This window comes from Ipomoea nil, unplaced genomic scaffold, assembly GCF_001879475.1.
Source record: "Ipomoea nil cultivar Tokyo-kokei standard unplaced genomic scaffold, Asagao_1.1 scaffold2159, whole genome shotgun sequence".
Classification (NCBI taxonomy): Eukaryota; Viridiplantae; Streptophyta; class Magnoliopsida; order Solanales; family Convolvulaceae; genus Ipomoea; species Ipomoea nil.
The window spans coordinates 1,857,163-1,872,425 of record NW_017618587.1 but is presented as its reverse complement, the minus strand read 5'-3'; the positions used below and the strand labels follow the sequence as shown (position 1 = coordinate 1,872,425).

Here is a 15,263-nt window from a genome sequence, read left to right as displayed (position 1 = left end):
GAATTGATTACTATCAGTAGTATAGGTAAAATGAATAATCATTGATTACTAACTTGAATTGATTAATTTTAACTGACGAGTTAAATCTTTAATGAAGGTGAAACTTATACATGCATTAATAATAATGTGTATTATACATGAGGTAGATAGGTTGGTTGCATTCACAAGATTTTCCATGAAGACTTGTTGCTTGTTTAATTAGCTTTCCATGAGTGTTAAGTTAATATAATGAAATGAAGAAGAGTAATGGCAAATTGCACCTTTAATAATATGAATTGCACATTCATAAGACGGTCTATTATATTGTTGCGATGATCGATGAGCACAAGTGGAAGCAACTTGGAAACCAATTAAGTTGGTAATTAGATGCAAATTATATATACAAAAAAGATATTCTCAAAGTCACCAGCTAATTTATATCAATGGGTTGTGCATGTTAGAAAATAATTGACAATTTTATAAATGATAGCATAAGCCAATTATCACCTAATTAAATAATTATTTAGCACATGTATTTTGGTATAGAAAACCCACAAATTGGATATATATATTTGCCTTTACTCCACTTAGCAAAATATTGCAGTTGAGCCTAAAAGAATGGCAAGTGAATGGAGTATGATTCTCGTATCTAAAAATTATGAGTTTGATTTTTTGTCAATACCTTCTCAAGCAAGCTTGTTACACAATGTCTTCGATTTACTTCTCTTATGTGATTTTTTTCAAAGGGAGTCTATCAGCTACCAATTTCGAATCAATTGAAATTCAACATTGCCATTTGATATTGAGGATCATGATGTCAAAAATTATACTTCTATTTCATTTTATGTGTCTGATTGAATTGACTAAATTAATAAAAAAGGTAAATAACACTTTTATTATTTGAATTATAAGAAAAATAATAATTTCCGTCCTTCTTGTAACATGACTTTTTCCTCCCTTAATTATTTGTGAAGTGACTTTTTTAACACAATTCTAACAAAATTAGGGGATGAAAAAGTCACTTCACAAATAATTAATAGACTAAAAGTAATGGAAGAAAGAAATGTGATATTTTCATATAATTCTCATAGGCCATGGCTTTCATGGGAAGTTGGAAATTGAAAGCTGAAATGGATTGTTCTAGTAGGCCCATATAGCAAGAAATTGGGCTAGAAGAATCTAATAATGAGGCCCAAATCGTTCTCCTAACTGAAAAAACAGAAAGGTATAGCGGAATATCCGTGGAGGGATGCGCGGAGACTAAACTGAGACAAAAACTGAAACGCAGATCCGGCTGCCGCTATGACAGATAGTGTCGCCAATTGTTTATTATATTTTCAATTTGGAAAAGTGCAATTCCTATTCCGGAACTATTCTGATTCTACCGCTATTGCTCTCACTCCGAACCTCCGCTCCAGAACGTCAACGCACCTCCACCTCCAACTCCGACGCTCCTCTTCTCCGGTAGTTTCTCTTCCGTCTCGCTCTCGCTCCGCCGCCTCTCGCTGCTCTTCTTCTCTCTTCTCTGGTAACTCTCTGTCTCTAAGGACTTGTAGATGGCTAGATGCGGTTCATAACGCGAATTATTGATTTGATCAACACGAATGATTGTGATTGATGTGTGTATGTATATATATGTACGTATGTAGATTTTTTGCAGTAATCCTTTATTGTTCTATCATTTTCTTCTGATCTGTGGTTAGAAGTTCTATTTTGTTACTCCGTATAAGTTTATCGAATGTTTGCGATTGAACTGTTTTTTCGCCTTTAAAAGTAATTTCGAGTGGTATATCAAGGCATTAAATTTTGTTATATGTAAATATATGCATTTCCATGTGTGCATGAATTAGTAGCTGTTTTCTGATCACTATGACTTGAGGTATTTTACTCTTTATTCCTGGTATATTCTTTTGAGAACTTTCAAGTTGCGTAAGGTTCAGCTTTTGTGGATGGATCTTATGTTACAACCTGACGTGTCTTTACAGGTTTTTAACTAAGAGGCGGCAAGGACTGTAAAAATTAAACAAACGGATTGTTGTCTAACTGAATAGTTGACAGTGTAAAAATTATTCAGAAACCAGGAACCTTTTTTTTTTAATTTTTTTTTATTGATTTTGCAGACAGTTGAATTTGATGGGAAGCACTTTCACTTTCAAACTTAACCATCAGCAGATAGGAGGCTGAATAAGTCTGCTAAGAATTTTCCATTTGATAAACAAGTATTTTGAGTGTTAGATTTTTTATAGCTATATACGAATTCATTCACATGCTTGCACCAGAAACTTGCTGCCTTTGTTTTTGCCCAGTTAAATTTTTTAAGCCATTTGACAATTCGCTATATTGTTTTTTGTAGTGAATTAGTGATACATATATCTTTTGCTTTCCTGTCTCAGATATGGATGCCTCCGGGGGTCAGAGTGTCTATCCTCTGCACAGATGTAAAACGATCCACCTGGTTATCTTCTTTCCTCTCTCATTAGTTGTACACTTCTGTTATAACCATACTTAAAATAATGTTTTATTTTTAGTGAATTTTCTTCAGTTTCTACTATCTGCTCAATGGCCTTTTTCTTCACATTTTTCTTAGGTGAGGCATGCTCAGGGATTTCACAATGTAGAAGGAGAAAAGGACAACAATGCATACCTCTTACCACACCTTTTTGATGCAAATCTTACCCCTCTTGGTTGGCAGCAGGTAACAAATAGATAGTTTAATTTTTTGTTGCTTGACATAATATGCAATTCTTTGCTAATTTAATTGTTATGGCCTTAGTTGAACTTTTATTTGCACCTTATTTAACCAACCATTAAGGTTTCCTGATTAGATAGAACCATCTGAAGTTGTATTGCCATTATAGGTGGATAATCTACGCAAACATGTTAACTCATCCGGTCTTTCTAAGAGGGTCGAATTGGTTGTCACTTCCCCATTGTTGAGGTATGAGTTTGTGTTTCTAACAAGTTATGAAGCTCTTGCAGCAAGTATTTTACTTATCTGAAAAAACTAAAGATTTTTTGTCTTCTTCCCCCCTTCTCAAACCCTCTCCTAATTTGCTCATAGTGACTGATATTTAGTTTTAAGTTTAATATGACAGATCAATACCTGAGCTGAAGGTAAATGGATATATTTGTTGCTTTACAGACTTACAGTACTGCATGAACACCCTCTTCTATTAACTTTCCATTTAGAGCAAATAATGAGTACATGGGGATAGGAGCTTCAGATAGATTGACTGAATTGTATCTAGAAATCCAAAAGAATTAGTGGATGTTGTTATTTGGCACAAGCTAGGATTACTTCTTCCAAGAGGAGTGGATATCTAGGAATTATTTGTTATACTGGATTTGAAAAATAGATATATAGAATCCTTGATCCCTGAGCTATCATTTATTTTTGTATTTATATTTAAGGACTATACAAACAGCAGTTGGTGTCTTTGGGGGAGAAGGCTATGCTGATGACATACAAGGTCTTCCGTTAATGGTGACAAATGCTGGAAACAGTAGTCGACCTGCAATTTCAAGTCTAAATTGCCCTCCATTCCTGGCTATGGAGTTGTGCCGAGAACATACAGTAAGTCATAACCTATAGGTGTATATATGTCTTTCTATTAGTCCTTACCTCTCCTATTTTCTCATGCATATGTTCTCTCTTTTATACAAACTTTTGCATTTTATGGTTCATTCTAAAGAGCTCAGTAGCTCACACCCTTATCCTTTCTTGATCCTCTGCATTTGCTTTAGTTATAGAGTTCGTATACCTTTCTTTTGGATGCTAATTAACTTATTTTCATTGTCTCTTTGATTTCTGCCCATGCTGTTGTTCCTTTTGTAATCCAATTATTTTGCTTCAATAATAAACTTGTAATGGAATATTTTCCATGTAGTCTTTACTCATTTCTAATTGACTCCATGATGCCCACGTGGTAAAGCATAACTACTGGGTAATTTTTAATCTCAAATGAATATCTCATTTATCTCACATAATGCAGGGGGTTCATTGGTGTGATAAAAGAAGAAACATCAGCGAGTATAAGCCTCAATTTCCAGCAATTGATTTCTCATTGGCAAGTACATTTGCATGACTTTGAATTTCTTATCATTACATTCTTCTGATTATATGATTTTACCACCTCCCTCCCTTGAAAAAGAAAATTCCACTTGCTAATTATCATTCTTCTTAATATTGCCAAGCCATGGCCATGGTTATGGTTTGCCTCATTGTCATTGTCACTGTGTTTTTTTTATAGATTGAACATAATGATGACATTCTGTGGAAGGAGGACATTAGGGAGACAGATGAAGAACTTGCTACAAGGGGGATGAAGTTTTTAAACTGGTAATGTTATATGTGCCAACACTTCCAAGAGATGTGTTTTCAATTCATAGTTTGAAAAAACTTATAAAGGGTTTTTACTACTACATTATAGTACATTCCATGTAAATTTGTTTTATAAGATATCAAATAGTTTTTGAACTTGAACCAGTTTCATTTGCTAAGCTCTTTTTATGTATAGGTCATAGGTTGCTTCAGATGCCCCTCTATAATAACTTGATTATATAACATTTTAGACAATTATATTGATGTTTGTACCATAAGCAGCACCTGATGTCTTATTGATTCTTAGTTTTCCTGCTTTTGATTAATTTGTGGTACAGGTTGTTGACGCGGAAGGAGAAGGAAATTGCAGTTGTTACTCACAGTGGATTCTTAATTCATACTCTAAGACAATTTGGAAATGACTGCAATCCAAATGTGAAGAATGAAATTTGCAGACCGTAAGTTTTAGAGTAAATATATGCGCAAAGGATAAAAGACGTATCCGTTCGTACTTTTCCTTTATTTTTATTTTTTTACAAAGTGAAAATAGGTTAACTTTCGATTAAGTGATTTTAACTGTTCGTAGTTTTCCATTTTTGCAGATTTAACAATTGTGAACTTCGGTCAATGGTTATTGTTGACAGATGGTAAAATTGTATCCCTCTCTTCAGTTTACTGTGTTCTTTCTCTTAATCCTACCACGTCTCCCTCGTGCCATTTTAAATTAAATTGGTATTTTTGAATTTGCAGTATGATTGGATCAGATACCCCCACAACCGACTATCCCGGTAAAATTCCCAGTGGATCAGACGTCCCAAGCGAATGAAGCTATGATGCAGCTCAGCTCTGAAGCATCCAGATGATCTGCCTAGATGATTTGAACTGCAGCAAACAGAGATTTTTTGGCTTTAGAGGCTTCGTTCGATTCATTTGGAGCATCATGTTTCTGTATCTCCCAACATGATTTTAAAAACAATTGAGATTTGTCAATCTAGAAGCACGCACGCACCCATCAAAACTATATACCAGTGGCGTAATAAATCGTGCTGCCTATTACAAATTGCCTTCCTTTGTAATTTTTTTTCCTCATTCCTAAATGAGTAAAGACGAACTGTGGGGATTGGGTAAAAGCATAACCATGCTGTGTATTTTACACAAGAGCAGTTATTATTCAAGTTTGGGAAAAGGGTCAAATAAGCCTCCTAAACTTTACCTAAAAAGTCTATTAGTCTCCTAAACTTTTAAAAAGTATAATTATACCCTTTTAACATATTATATTGAGGCAATAAAGTCCAACAATCAGTAGCAGGTCATTAGGGTTCTGACATCAATTTTATCCATCACTGACAATAATTCGGCGCCCACCAAACCGATGTTGATCGTCGTCTACCAGATAAGGCGACTAGTTGGTCGCCTCCTCAGATGGAAGGTGACCAATCGGTTGCCTTCCGCCAAAGAAGTAGACGGCGATCGGCAACAATTCGTCGGAGATGGATAAAATTGATGCCAGAACCCTAATTACCTGTAATAACATGTCATTTATCGGTTTTTGGATCTCATTGCCTCAATATAACATGTTAAAGGGTGTAATTGCACTTTTTAAAAGTTGAAGGAGCTAATTGACTTTTCAGGTAAAGTTAAGAGGCTTATTTGACTCTTTTCCCTTCAAGTTTTAGTCGTCGAAAAAAGGCACCTCAACTCTTTAACTAAATGTCATTCCTACTCCAATAAGTTTAATGATAAAGGACTGTTAAGACAAGAATCAATTCAAGTTTCAGAGTGACTTCATTTTAAAAGTAATCTACACATGGCTGAAGGCCATGGATTTCACAATCCTCAAAAGGATATTCTCATATAAGTAAATCTCTATTGGAAGAAAAAGATTATACCTGATGGGCAAACTTGGTAACTCTTCACGATTGCATTATGATGACCTCATTGCAAATGTTACCACTCCCACTATGAGTGACAGAATAAGAACCAAAAATGGTATCAGCATGTAAAAGCCTGCTGAGTTTTTAGATTTCTGGTCACTTCTCAAGCTTTTTGTCTCTTCATGCTTTGAGAGGTCTGGCTTTGCCGACAAGGAATGTTGTTTCAACATTTCCCAAAAAGACTGGGTGGTTGCAGATATAGGAGCTTCTGATTCAGGCTCCAGAATTCTTGAAGGATCAATCGGAACTTCTATGGACATCAACTCAGCACAATGATCATTAAGAACCTGTAGTTCAGAAAAAGTTCAAGTTATAGTTGAATAATTTCAATCTCAAAATCACCAAACTTCACTCACATGCAATATGATACAAAGATGTTCAAAGGATTTTAACTGTCAACTCTAAGGGGATTAACTTGAAAATACAATGGTTACAGGGATTATGTTTTCCTTTACCATAATTAAACACAATGCAATGATGAGCACTACATGCTATGACAGCTGAAATGAAACATGGAACTTACTTTTAACCCAAAAATAAATAAATAAATGCAACATACCTCAACTGTTTCAGATGGTTGTATGTAGTCACAGACATATGTATTAGCTAACCATGGAATAAATACTCTTCGAGGAAACAATAGGCTGCAATTTTTCCTGACAAAAGCACAATTTAAAAAAAAAAAAAAAAAAAAAAAAAAAAAATCTTCGTCAGCCAAGACCAACTGCTGCCTTCCATCAACAACGACAGCATAAATCATGTAGCTCAAATGGCAAGGTTGCAGGTTCAAGACAGTTTAAATTCTGTAATGAGAATAGGATGTTGAGAGCATGGAGTTGAGAGTTCCATGAGTAGCTTACCTTTGCAATTGTAAATCAAGTAGTGGAACTGGTTCTTCTGCTGATATTTGATCCCTTGCTTCTTCAAGGCTTCCATCAATAGCATCTGATCCCCTCTCTGTGGCATCACATATGATGTCTAATCTACTCTTCAAACTCAATATTATATCTTCCTATGCAAAAGAAAACGAGTTCACTTACTTTACTGCAAAAAATGAAGGATTAGGTATTCCACTACCAACACAATGATGTAGTATACATATTTAATATCAACATAAAGCTCTCTGTTCTTCAATGTGCCAATTGATAAAAGCTTTTCTTGGAACCAGATGAAACAACAGCCATCTGTCAGCAATACTAATTATATTTTGAATGAGAAATGGAAGCCCTTGCCAGGTGCAAGCAAGGCCTGCTGTTCGATACCTTTATATCAGTCATAGCTTGTGAAAGTTGCTCCTTTGCAGTCAAGTAAGCATAAGAGCAGACGGCACCAGCAAAGACAAGAACACCAATAATGTCTTTTTGGCTGCATGCTTCACAATAAAGATTTAAAAATTAATTAATTAATTAAAAAGTAGTCACATTAATGAATTCATAATCTTAAAAGAGTTTCAACCCAAATCAAGAATATTAGTCCGCACCATCAAACTTATCTTGCATGAAAGGTAGGAGGAATTCAACATCATGTACACCGCCTGATGCAACTTGCTCATCCCCAATTGCCTAAAAATGTTAAGAAATATTCCAAGACAAGAAAAGCTATCAGTAAAAATTGTTGGTTCACAGCACAACTCAACTAGGCTTATCCCAATCTGATTGGATTTGCATACATGGGTTCTATAACTCTATCCAGTTGCCTTTTCTATATTCATTGTACTTGTATCCAAGTAAATTCAGGTCCAAATCTTCCTCTCCCATCTCATATTTTACCTTATCATCACTCTTTCTTCCTAGGGCATCTAATAAAACCCTGTCAAATATGTTGAAACTATCTTTAGCCCACTTCCTGTCAATTAGTCTACAATACAAATCAAATATGTTTTATTTTCAATTAAATTGTGGCAATTGTGCAGAAATGGCTACTGGGGCACTAGTAAAGTAATGTATCATAGAAAAATTAATTTTGGGCAAATTTCACTTTTACCCCCCTAAACTATACTATATGCAACACTCGACCCCCAAGAATAATTACAGGGCAGTTAACAGGATTTTCAGCTAGCAACTTGATTAATAGTTAAGATAGAACTAAACCTACATGCCTGAATCAATATACTGTCTTGAACTGTAAAGTAGTCAAGTTTCTTACCAATTTTCCATCAATTAAAGCCGTGGCACATTTTAGCTCTTTTGCATGAAGAGAAATACAATGGTGAAGAATGTCAGCCAATCTTGTGATACTCGACTCATCCCCACAGCATATTGGCACTCTGGAAATGTATAGCACCTATAATCAGCTTCACAGTTTTTGCAGAAGGGGAGTGTTCATTTTGTAAATTCATAGGATACATAGAGGGAAAACAAATGCAGAGTTGTATAAATGGTGGCTAAGCCAAGAGTCAACAAACATCAACTCATCAATTTGAATCTAACCAATTCCTATAGCACCATTCATCTTTTTACATGATTTATGGATAATAGAAGAGCAGCTTGAGTTAGAGCACTCAAGTAACTATACTATTCAAATCATCAAACATTGCATATATGAAAAAATAAAAATAAGTAAATAATCTGCAAAACAACCTAAGTAAAATGTTGCTCAACTATAGTTATATCCCATTTTGTTAGAAATTAAAATAATTATAATCACAAATAAAGATCAACAGTTTTCAATAATGAAAGGTATCTTAAATGAAATTTATATAAGGGGGGAAAGCAAAAGAAGTGACATATTACCTAAAATCAAAAGCATATGTGCATCTGAATGCCTGGAGGGAAGTAAGAATTTTCCCCATTTTGAAATCACAAGGTCGTAGGCTGCTTGATGTGATATTAGAAGCCAATGAGCAATTCCGAGTTGTCCACCTGAAATGAAAATGTCAGATACCTATAACTAATAAGAATTAATATATAAGTAATAAGAAATAAGAATAACAAGAATGAAGCCTTCTTTCGCAGAAAGCTACCTCATGGGACTGTAACAAATATGAACAAGTAGCCGCTCATCACTGTCAGCATCTATAAAGGGGGTAGCCTTGGCAACGGCTTTTACAGTCTGTAAAAATGATCCAAACAATAAGTTGACAATTAAAATAGATGTGAGATAGTGACCACACCCAAGTTTCTAGAATACTATATTTCAAAATTTTCTAATTCTAAGAAAAAGAATTTAAATAAGAATTAAAAAGAAGAAAGAGCACCTTAAAAGAATAACAAGAGCAGGAATGAGAAAATTTTCAATTTTAGAAGTCATAAAATATTATTGCTTTTGAGCTACTCTTTATATTGAATAACAATAAAGAGGAGATCATTTGTGATATATCCACGAAAGATTATAAAAATAAATAAATAGTAGTAGTAGTGATATAACAATTATGATATAGTCACAACATGCTTACAGAAAGAAGTGTCAATGATAGAATTGATTTTAGAGTATCTAGTTCTACTGTATAGAATACTTTAAATTGAGAAACTCAGTAGTAAATTCTCCTCTTACCACTCTCACTTGCCAAAAGAAAACTATATTACAGAGTGAAACAAACCTGACACATGGTTATTGTTGAGTTCTTAAATGAGCTCTCACTAGCCCATATATAGATGCCAATCACTTTAATTCCACCCAATAGCATTCTTCCAACCTGAAAAATGGTATTATGCATTGTCACATTCAAACCATCAATCATAGATTCCCTAACTAGGCATTTGCCTTACATCTTAACACCTGACAGATGAAGTATAATTTAAGAGATCATCAAGGTAAACAAGCACTTGTCAAGGTCAGGGAGGTAGAGACTAGAGAGCTTCCTCTTCTCTTAAGCTGCTAGCATAAATTTCCTAAATATAATTCAAACTCATGCAATCAAGTTCACAGAGTAAAACAACACACACACACACACACTATCCAAACAAACACATAGTCATTACAAACTTTTAAAAGTACTTTTATGCATCCATAACAATTAAAAAGCACACAGAACGTATTTCATTACTCCGTACATATTAAGCACTCATTGATAATGCTGATGATCCTCTACTGCTACGCAAAACTAAATGACTGGCAATAAAATTCAAACGAAAAGCAAACTGCATAGCGAATGAAGGAAACTGATATTGAAATCCAGAAATTCGAATCAAATTGAACCTGGCGAGCGTGTTCAGCAATCCAATCCTGATCAATGAATAAAGCCGAAGAGTCGGCCTGCGTTTTTCCCTTCCCTCCTTTCTTCCGATCGTCATTCGCGCCACCGACAATCGAGCAAGCCGGCTCGCCGGCATCGTTCAGCGGCGTCGGTACCAAGTCGAATATGAACCCGCGATCTAAGCTCGAGCTCAGCTTCCCTATCACAAGCCCTATCTGAGCGGCTGGCCCCGATTTGGTAAGCCGCTCTTCCGCAAGTTTCAGCTGCGCTTCCTCTCCCACTACTGCTTTCACCATCGTCGTGTTTATTCGTTTACTTCTGTTAACACAGTTCTGCAGGCTTTTAGTGAGATTTAACAAAATTCTACTTTTCTAGCTAGTTTCATACTTTCATTAGGCCCATTTCGCTTATAACAGATATGTCCATAAAAGAACACTGGGCTTTAATGTTATCTTTCTCAACTAAGGCCATATTAGCCCAATCAAATTAGGCCCATCTTTATTATGGTTAATTCTTTACCACAACCTTAAGCAGTACTTATACCATGGATTAGAGTTCACAATGCACTTTGGACCCTGATGCATGTGTATGTATCTTATATTATGATTTTTTGTGTCTTGTGTCATAAAATTTTGTATCTTAAGAGTATGAATTATGTACTTGAAATAAATTAGTAAGTGTATCCTGTGTTGTGAAATTATGTGCTTATCAACACACATTATGTACTTAAATCATATTTGAAAAATAAGTAAATATATAATATGTGTATGTTTATTGTGTTGTGATTTTTTGTGTCTTGTGTTATATATGAAATTTTGTACTTTATAAGTATGAATTTTGTACCTTGTCGTTTCGATCCAGGATCCATAATGCTACGTGGATTCTGGTCTATGATATAAATTGTCACCTTAAGGGAGTGTTTGGTTGGGATTGTAATTCTTATGAAAACCCTTGGAATTGTAATTCTTATGAGAACCCTACGGGTGTTTGGTTGGAATTGCTAACACCAAACATGAATTCTACCATTAAGAGTTCATATAATAAGGATTAGACCAGTTGAGTTAATCATGTAGTCAACTTTGTAATTACAAAGCAGCCTGTTAACCTTCTCGATCAATTAACCTTTCATGTTCATATGAGAGGGTCAACACGCAATGCACAATATCATACTAATAACGAATCACACTTCCCTCACGTATTTGAAGTTGACTTTCTTAAGATCATTTTAGCGCAAGTGGCACGCAACTATGTGGTCCTCCAACGTCAGTCCCAGAAAGGGGCAGCAAATTAGTTGCAGTTTTAAGGTTTTGATTTTTCTTAGCCTTTGTTTTTTATTAGGTAATGCATCATTGTTATGTGTCAACATCTATGCAGCTTTATGTTTCCTCATACAATTGGAGAGAGTGGTTGGTTGGGGACTACTTGGGGCTACACTTTTTGTTAACCTATAGCGATGGGACTACGCATGGTCGCCGGGTTAATTGCATCAATAATAGTTTGCACGGTGGCAACATTAACCCCTCCACTAATCTTCCACTGTATAGATAGGCAAGAATGATGACTTATTTGTGAGCCACACATTATTAATCTTATGTTTGACAACATTTTCAAACTTACATTACGTTTACCTACTCCACAACTTCATTTTTAATTTTCAAACTATTCTTCACTATATACATTTTTTTTTTTTTGGTAGAGAATTCTTCACTATACATTAATGATGTATAATCTATAAAACATTCAACTGAAACTTTTTAAAAATAATTTTGAACTACAAACGTTAGACGTAAGAGCAAGACCATCAATGTTGCTGGAGGAGGTAATCACGATATGTCTCAATTGGCCAAGAGTAAGACCATCAATGTTTTTTTGGTCTATAATATGGAGGAGAGAGATGGTGAGATGAGAGAGATAGAGTGTGTACGGAAGCAAAGAATGAAAATGATCTTGCACTAAGTATAGTTTTTTGTGGGCTCCACAATTTTTTTCAAGTTCGCGCAGGTATTGTTTCGCACACCAATGCACCTAACAGGCTAATAAGGTTGCTCTAAATGTTTATACATTAGTGTACACAATAAGAATAAATTCATACCTCCATTTTTAAAAGATTTGTAATACTTAATTTACTATTGTTTATCACGTCAAAAAACAAATCGCAAGAAAGAAGGTACCAAACATTACTCTTAATTTGCTCCCAATTCAACCATCATCCTATTAAAAATTTAAGATTTTCAATTACCACAAAGTAATTGAAAACATTATAACCACTTTAAGAATTTAAAAGATCATTTACCACTATTATTTATTACCAGTTGAAAGTGATCGATAATACCAATTTGATCGTATAGGTCATCACAATGGTTCATACATTTCCTAATAAAATTAGTTAATTTATTATTTTTATTTTTTGAGTTTTATATATATATATATATATATATATATATATATATATATATATATAGTATGGTAGGAAGAAGGTACAATTAAATATCTTAACATTTGGTCATTTCACCAATCATATCTTTTTTACAAGTGATCGAAAATATTTTTACATATTTTAAATCAGATTTAATCGGTTAGAAAAGTAAGAGAATTAAATATGATTAAATTAACAATTAAAGATTAAAATAGTGAAATAGCACTATAGTGGAGACTAAATACAATATAGTAATATACAATTCCTTGTACTACTTGCAATATAATGAATGAGTAGACTAATTCAAATGGCAAAACTTTGTCCAATCGCCCACTAAGATGCCGCCTTGGTGGTGACTAGTGAGAAGTTGATCCGCAATGTTGTTTAATAATAAACCACATTAGTCCTGAATACGTAATTGGTGAAATAATTTAAAATAAATTTATAAACTTTATTTTAGTAGTAGCTACATGGTGCATGTTTTGAATTTTATTATCTCATAATTTATATATTCTATCCGTCTAGAACAAGAGCGATGAAAGTCTTTAAATTTTAGATTATCTAAAGCTTAACGTGGATGTAACTATTAATGGGAAAGAAAGATCATTAACGGGTTTTGATTGGTTTATAATTAAGAGATGACTTGTGAAGTTTCTTGGCTACTAAAAATGGCTCTTTGAAGGACTTGTTTTCTCCTAAGGCAGGCAAAACAATGTCAATTCGGGAAGCTTTAACTTGGTTAAAGGACAAAGCTAAGGTTTAAATAATATTTTTGTTGAGACCAATGTTTTGCTAATCATATATAAAGTGTTGCTAGATGGTCCCACCAATGTGGGTAGGGTGGTGACCAAAAGCTTAACAATTTTAAGTTTGGAAGATGAAGAGAAAGATTTTTTGATTAATGACTTCATTTATGTCCACTTAATGGAAGATTAAAGTGGACAAATGAAAAGACAAAAGAGTTGGCTTTGTAAAGCCTATATAAAGGCCATGGATTTGGCTACCTTAGATATGAGAGAGTTCAAGAAGAAGAAAAAGAGAGGAGAGAAAATTTGTGTGAGATATACAAGTGTGAGAAAATTAGCTAAGAAGAAGTTGGTGGATTTTGTAGAAATTCTTGTGCCTCGGGGGGTATGTTATTTTCTTTTGTATTTTGTGTTGCCTCTAATTGTTGAATAGAGAAGCCTCATCTGTTGTACCCATTATCTATATAGTGGAAGGTTTACTGGCTTGTGCCTGTGGTTTTTTACTCCTTGCCTTGAGGAAGTTTTTCCACGTTAAAATTCTTGGTGTTCTTTTAGTGTTGTTTATTTATTTTATTGTGTTATTCATATATTCTTGCGAGCTTTCTTCCTAACATAAAGAGGTTGAATTCCATGCTTGGGGTTTCTTATTTTGATCTAGTTCCTCTAGATATTAAAGATTTAAAGATTTGTTAGCTCAATTTTATGGGAGATAATTATTTTGTACGTCATTTTGTACGTCATTTTGTAATGATAATTATTGGGAGAAGAAGTTAATATCATTAGCATGTTGGAGGAAAACAAAAAAGAGTTCTACTATATGTACTTCTTATTTTTACTTACTCATTTTTATTTCGATATGGCAATTGAAGATTAGTTATTTTTTCTTGATGAAAATGTCAACATTAAAATTTTGTGAGAGAAAATAAAAGTTTAAAGTAGAAATTACGAATAAGAGTAATATTTTTCGAAGAAAAAAAAATTTGTTGATCTTGTAGTAGGATGGATAATTGTTTGGGTGTTTATTGATGGAGAATGATATATCTCATAATAATAACTAACATTGTTTACCTTTCAATTATCCCATTCCCTTTGATATTCTTTAAAAAATTTGTATATATGATGCGATAATAAGATAAAGATATTGATGGCATTATTCGTCAAACAGAAATTGACAAAATCCGATAAACAAGTCATTCCTGTAACAATTGCAAATGACATGACCTTCAAAGATTAACATATATTGTAATTGACATGAGCTGCTAGTGCCGCACCACTACATTATTAGAACCCTCAACGAGAACCTGTCATATGCTCTACTTCGACACTATAGATAGAGACATCTTTCAGCCAGTAAAAGGACATGATTTCTTAGATTTAGTATACTTTCCGACCATTATATAACCTTTCAAACTCTTTTTATACTCTACTTGGACATTATTAAGATTATATTATTAATACAATACTCATCACTCTACTTACATGTCCATTATTGTATCTTTAAATACGTAACATATAGGTTTAATACCTATTAATGCTATCAATATATTTTATGATTTACATATAATATTTTGTTAATCTATTCACTTATTTGACTAGCATGATTTAAATACCAATATCACTATAATCTACATTTTCCCATACTTATCTTACCTATTGTTAAGTAACAAAATAAATGCAAATTGCCATCCTTAAAATATCTTATTTAGTCACTTTGACCTTTATTGCCATCATC

The 15,263-nt window shown here is 33.8% G+C and overlaps 2 protein-coding genes across 3 annotated transcripts; one reads left to right on the top strand and one right to left on the bottom strand.

Moving 5' to 3' along the window:
- The first annotated feature begins 1,216 nt into the window (after nucleotides 1-1,216).
- On the top strand, nucleotides 1,217-5,372 carry LOC109149526 (phosphoglycerate mutase-like protein 1). 2 transcript variants are annotated; one of them, XM_019297333.1, is made up of 10 exons: nucleotides 1,217-1,507; nucleotides 2,373-2,434; nucleotides 2,567-2,674; nucleotides 2,838-2,917; nucleotides 3,391-3,553; nucleotides 3,972-4,046; nucleotides 4,230-4,318; nucleotides 4,639-4,758; nucleotides 4,903-4,947; nucleotides 5,051-5,372. In XM_019297333.1, exons 1-10 carry the CDS (start codon nucleotides 1,282-1,284, stop codon nucleotides 5,124-5,126), a joined length of 1,044 nt encoding a protein of 347 aa, XP_019152878.1. In that variant the 5' UTR covers nucleotides 1,217-1,281; the 3' UTR covers nucleotides 5,127-5,372. The 2 variants fall into 2 exon arrangements, with proteins under 2 accessions (XP_019152878.1, XP_019152877.1); XM_019297332.1 differs by having other exon boundaries at nucleotides 1,219-1,504; nucleotides 2,364-2,434.
- Nucleotides 5,373-6,045: 673 nt separating this feature from the next.
- LOC109149524 (protein odr-4 homolog) lies at nucleotides 6,046-10,734 on the bottom strand. The gene is made up of 10 exons (XM_019297330.1): nucleotides 10,372-10,734; nucleotides 9,773-9,868; nucleotides 9,197-9,285; nucleotides 8,967-9,095; nucleotides 8,380-8,500; nucleotides 7,715-7,796; nucleotides 7,497-7,606; nucleotides 7,095-7,246; nucleotides 6,794-6,890; nucleotides 6,046-6,521 (listed from the first exon to the last, which is right to left on the bottom strand). Exons 1-10 carry the CDS (start codon nucleotides 10,663-10,665, stop codon nucleotides 6,225-6,227), a joined length of 1,467 nt encoding a protein of 488 aa, XP_019152875.1. The 5' UTR covers nucleotides 10,666-10,734; the 3' UTR covers nucleotides 6,046-6,224.
- Between the last annotated feature and the right edge of the window lie 4,529 nt (nucleotides 10,735-15,263).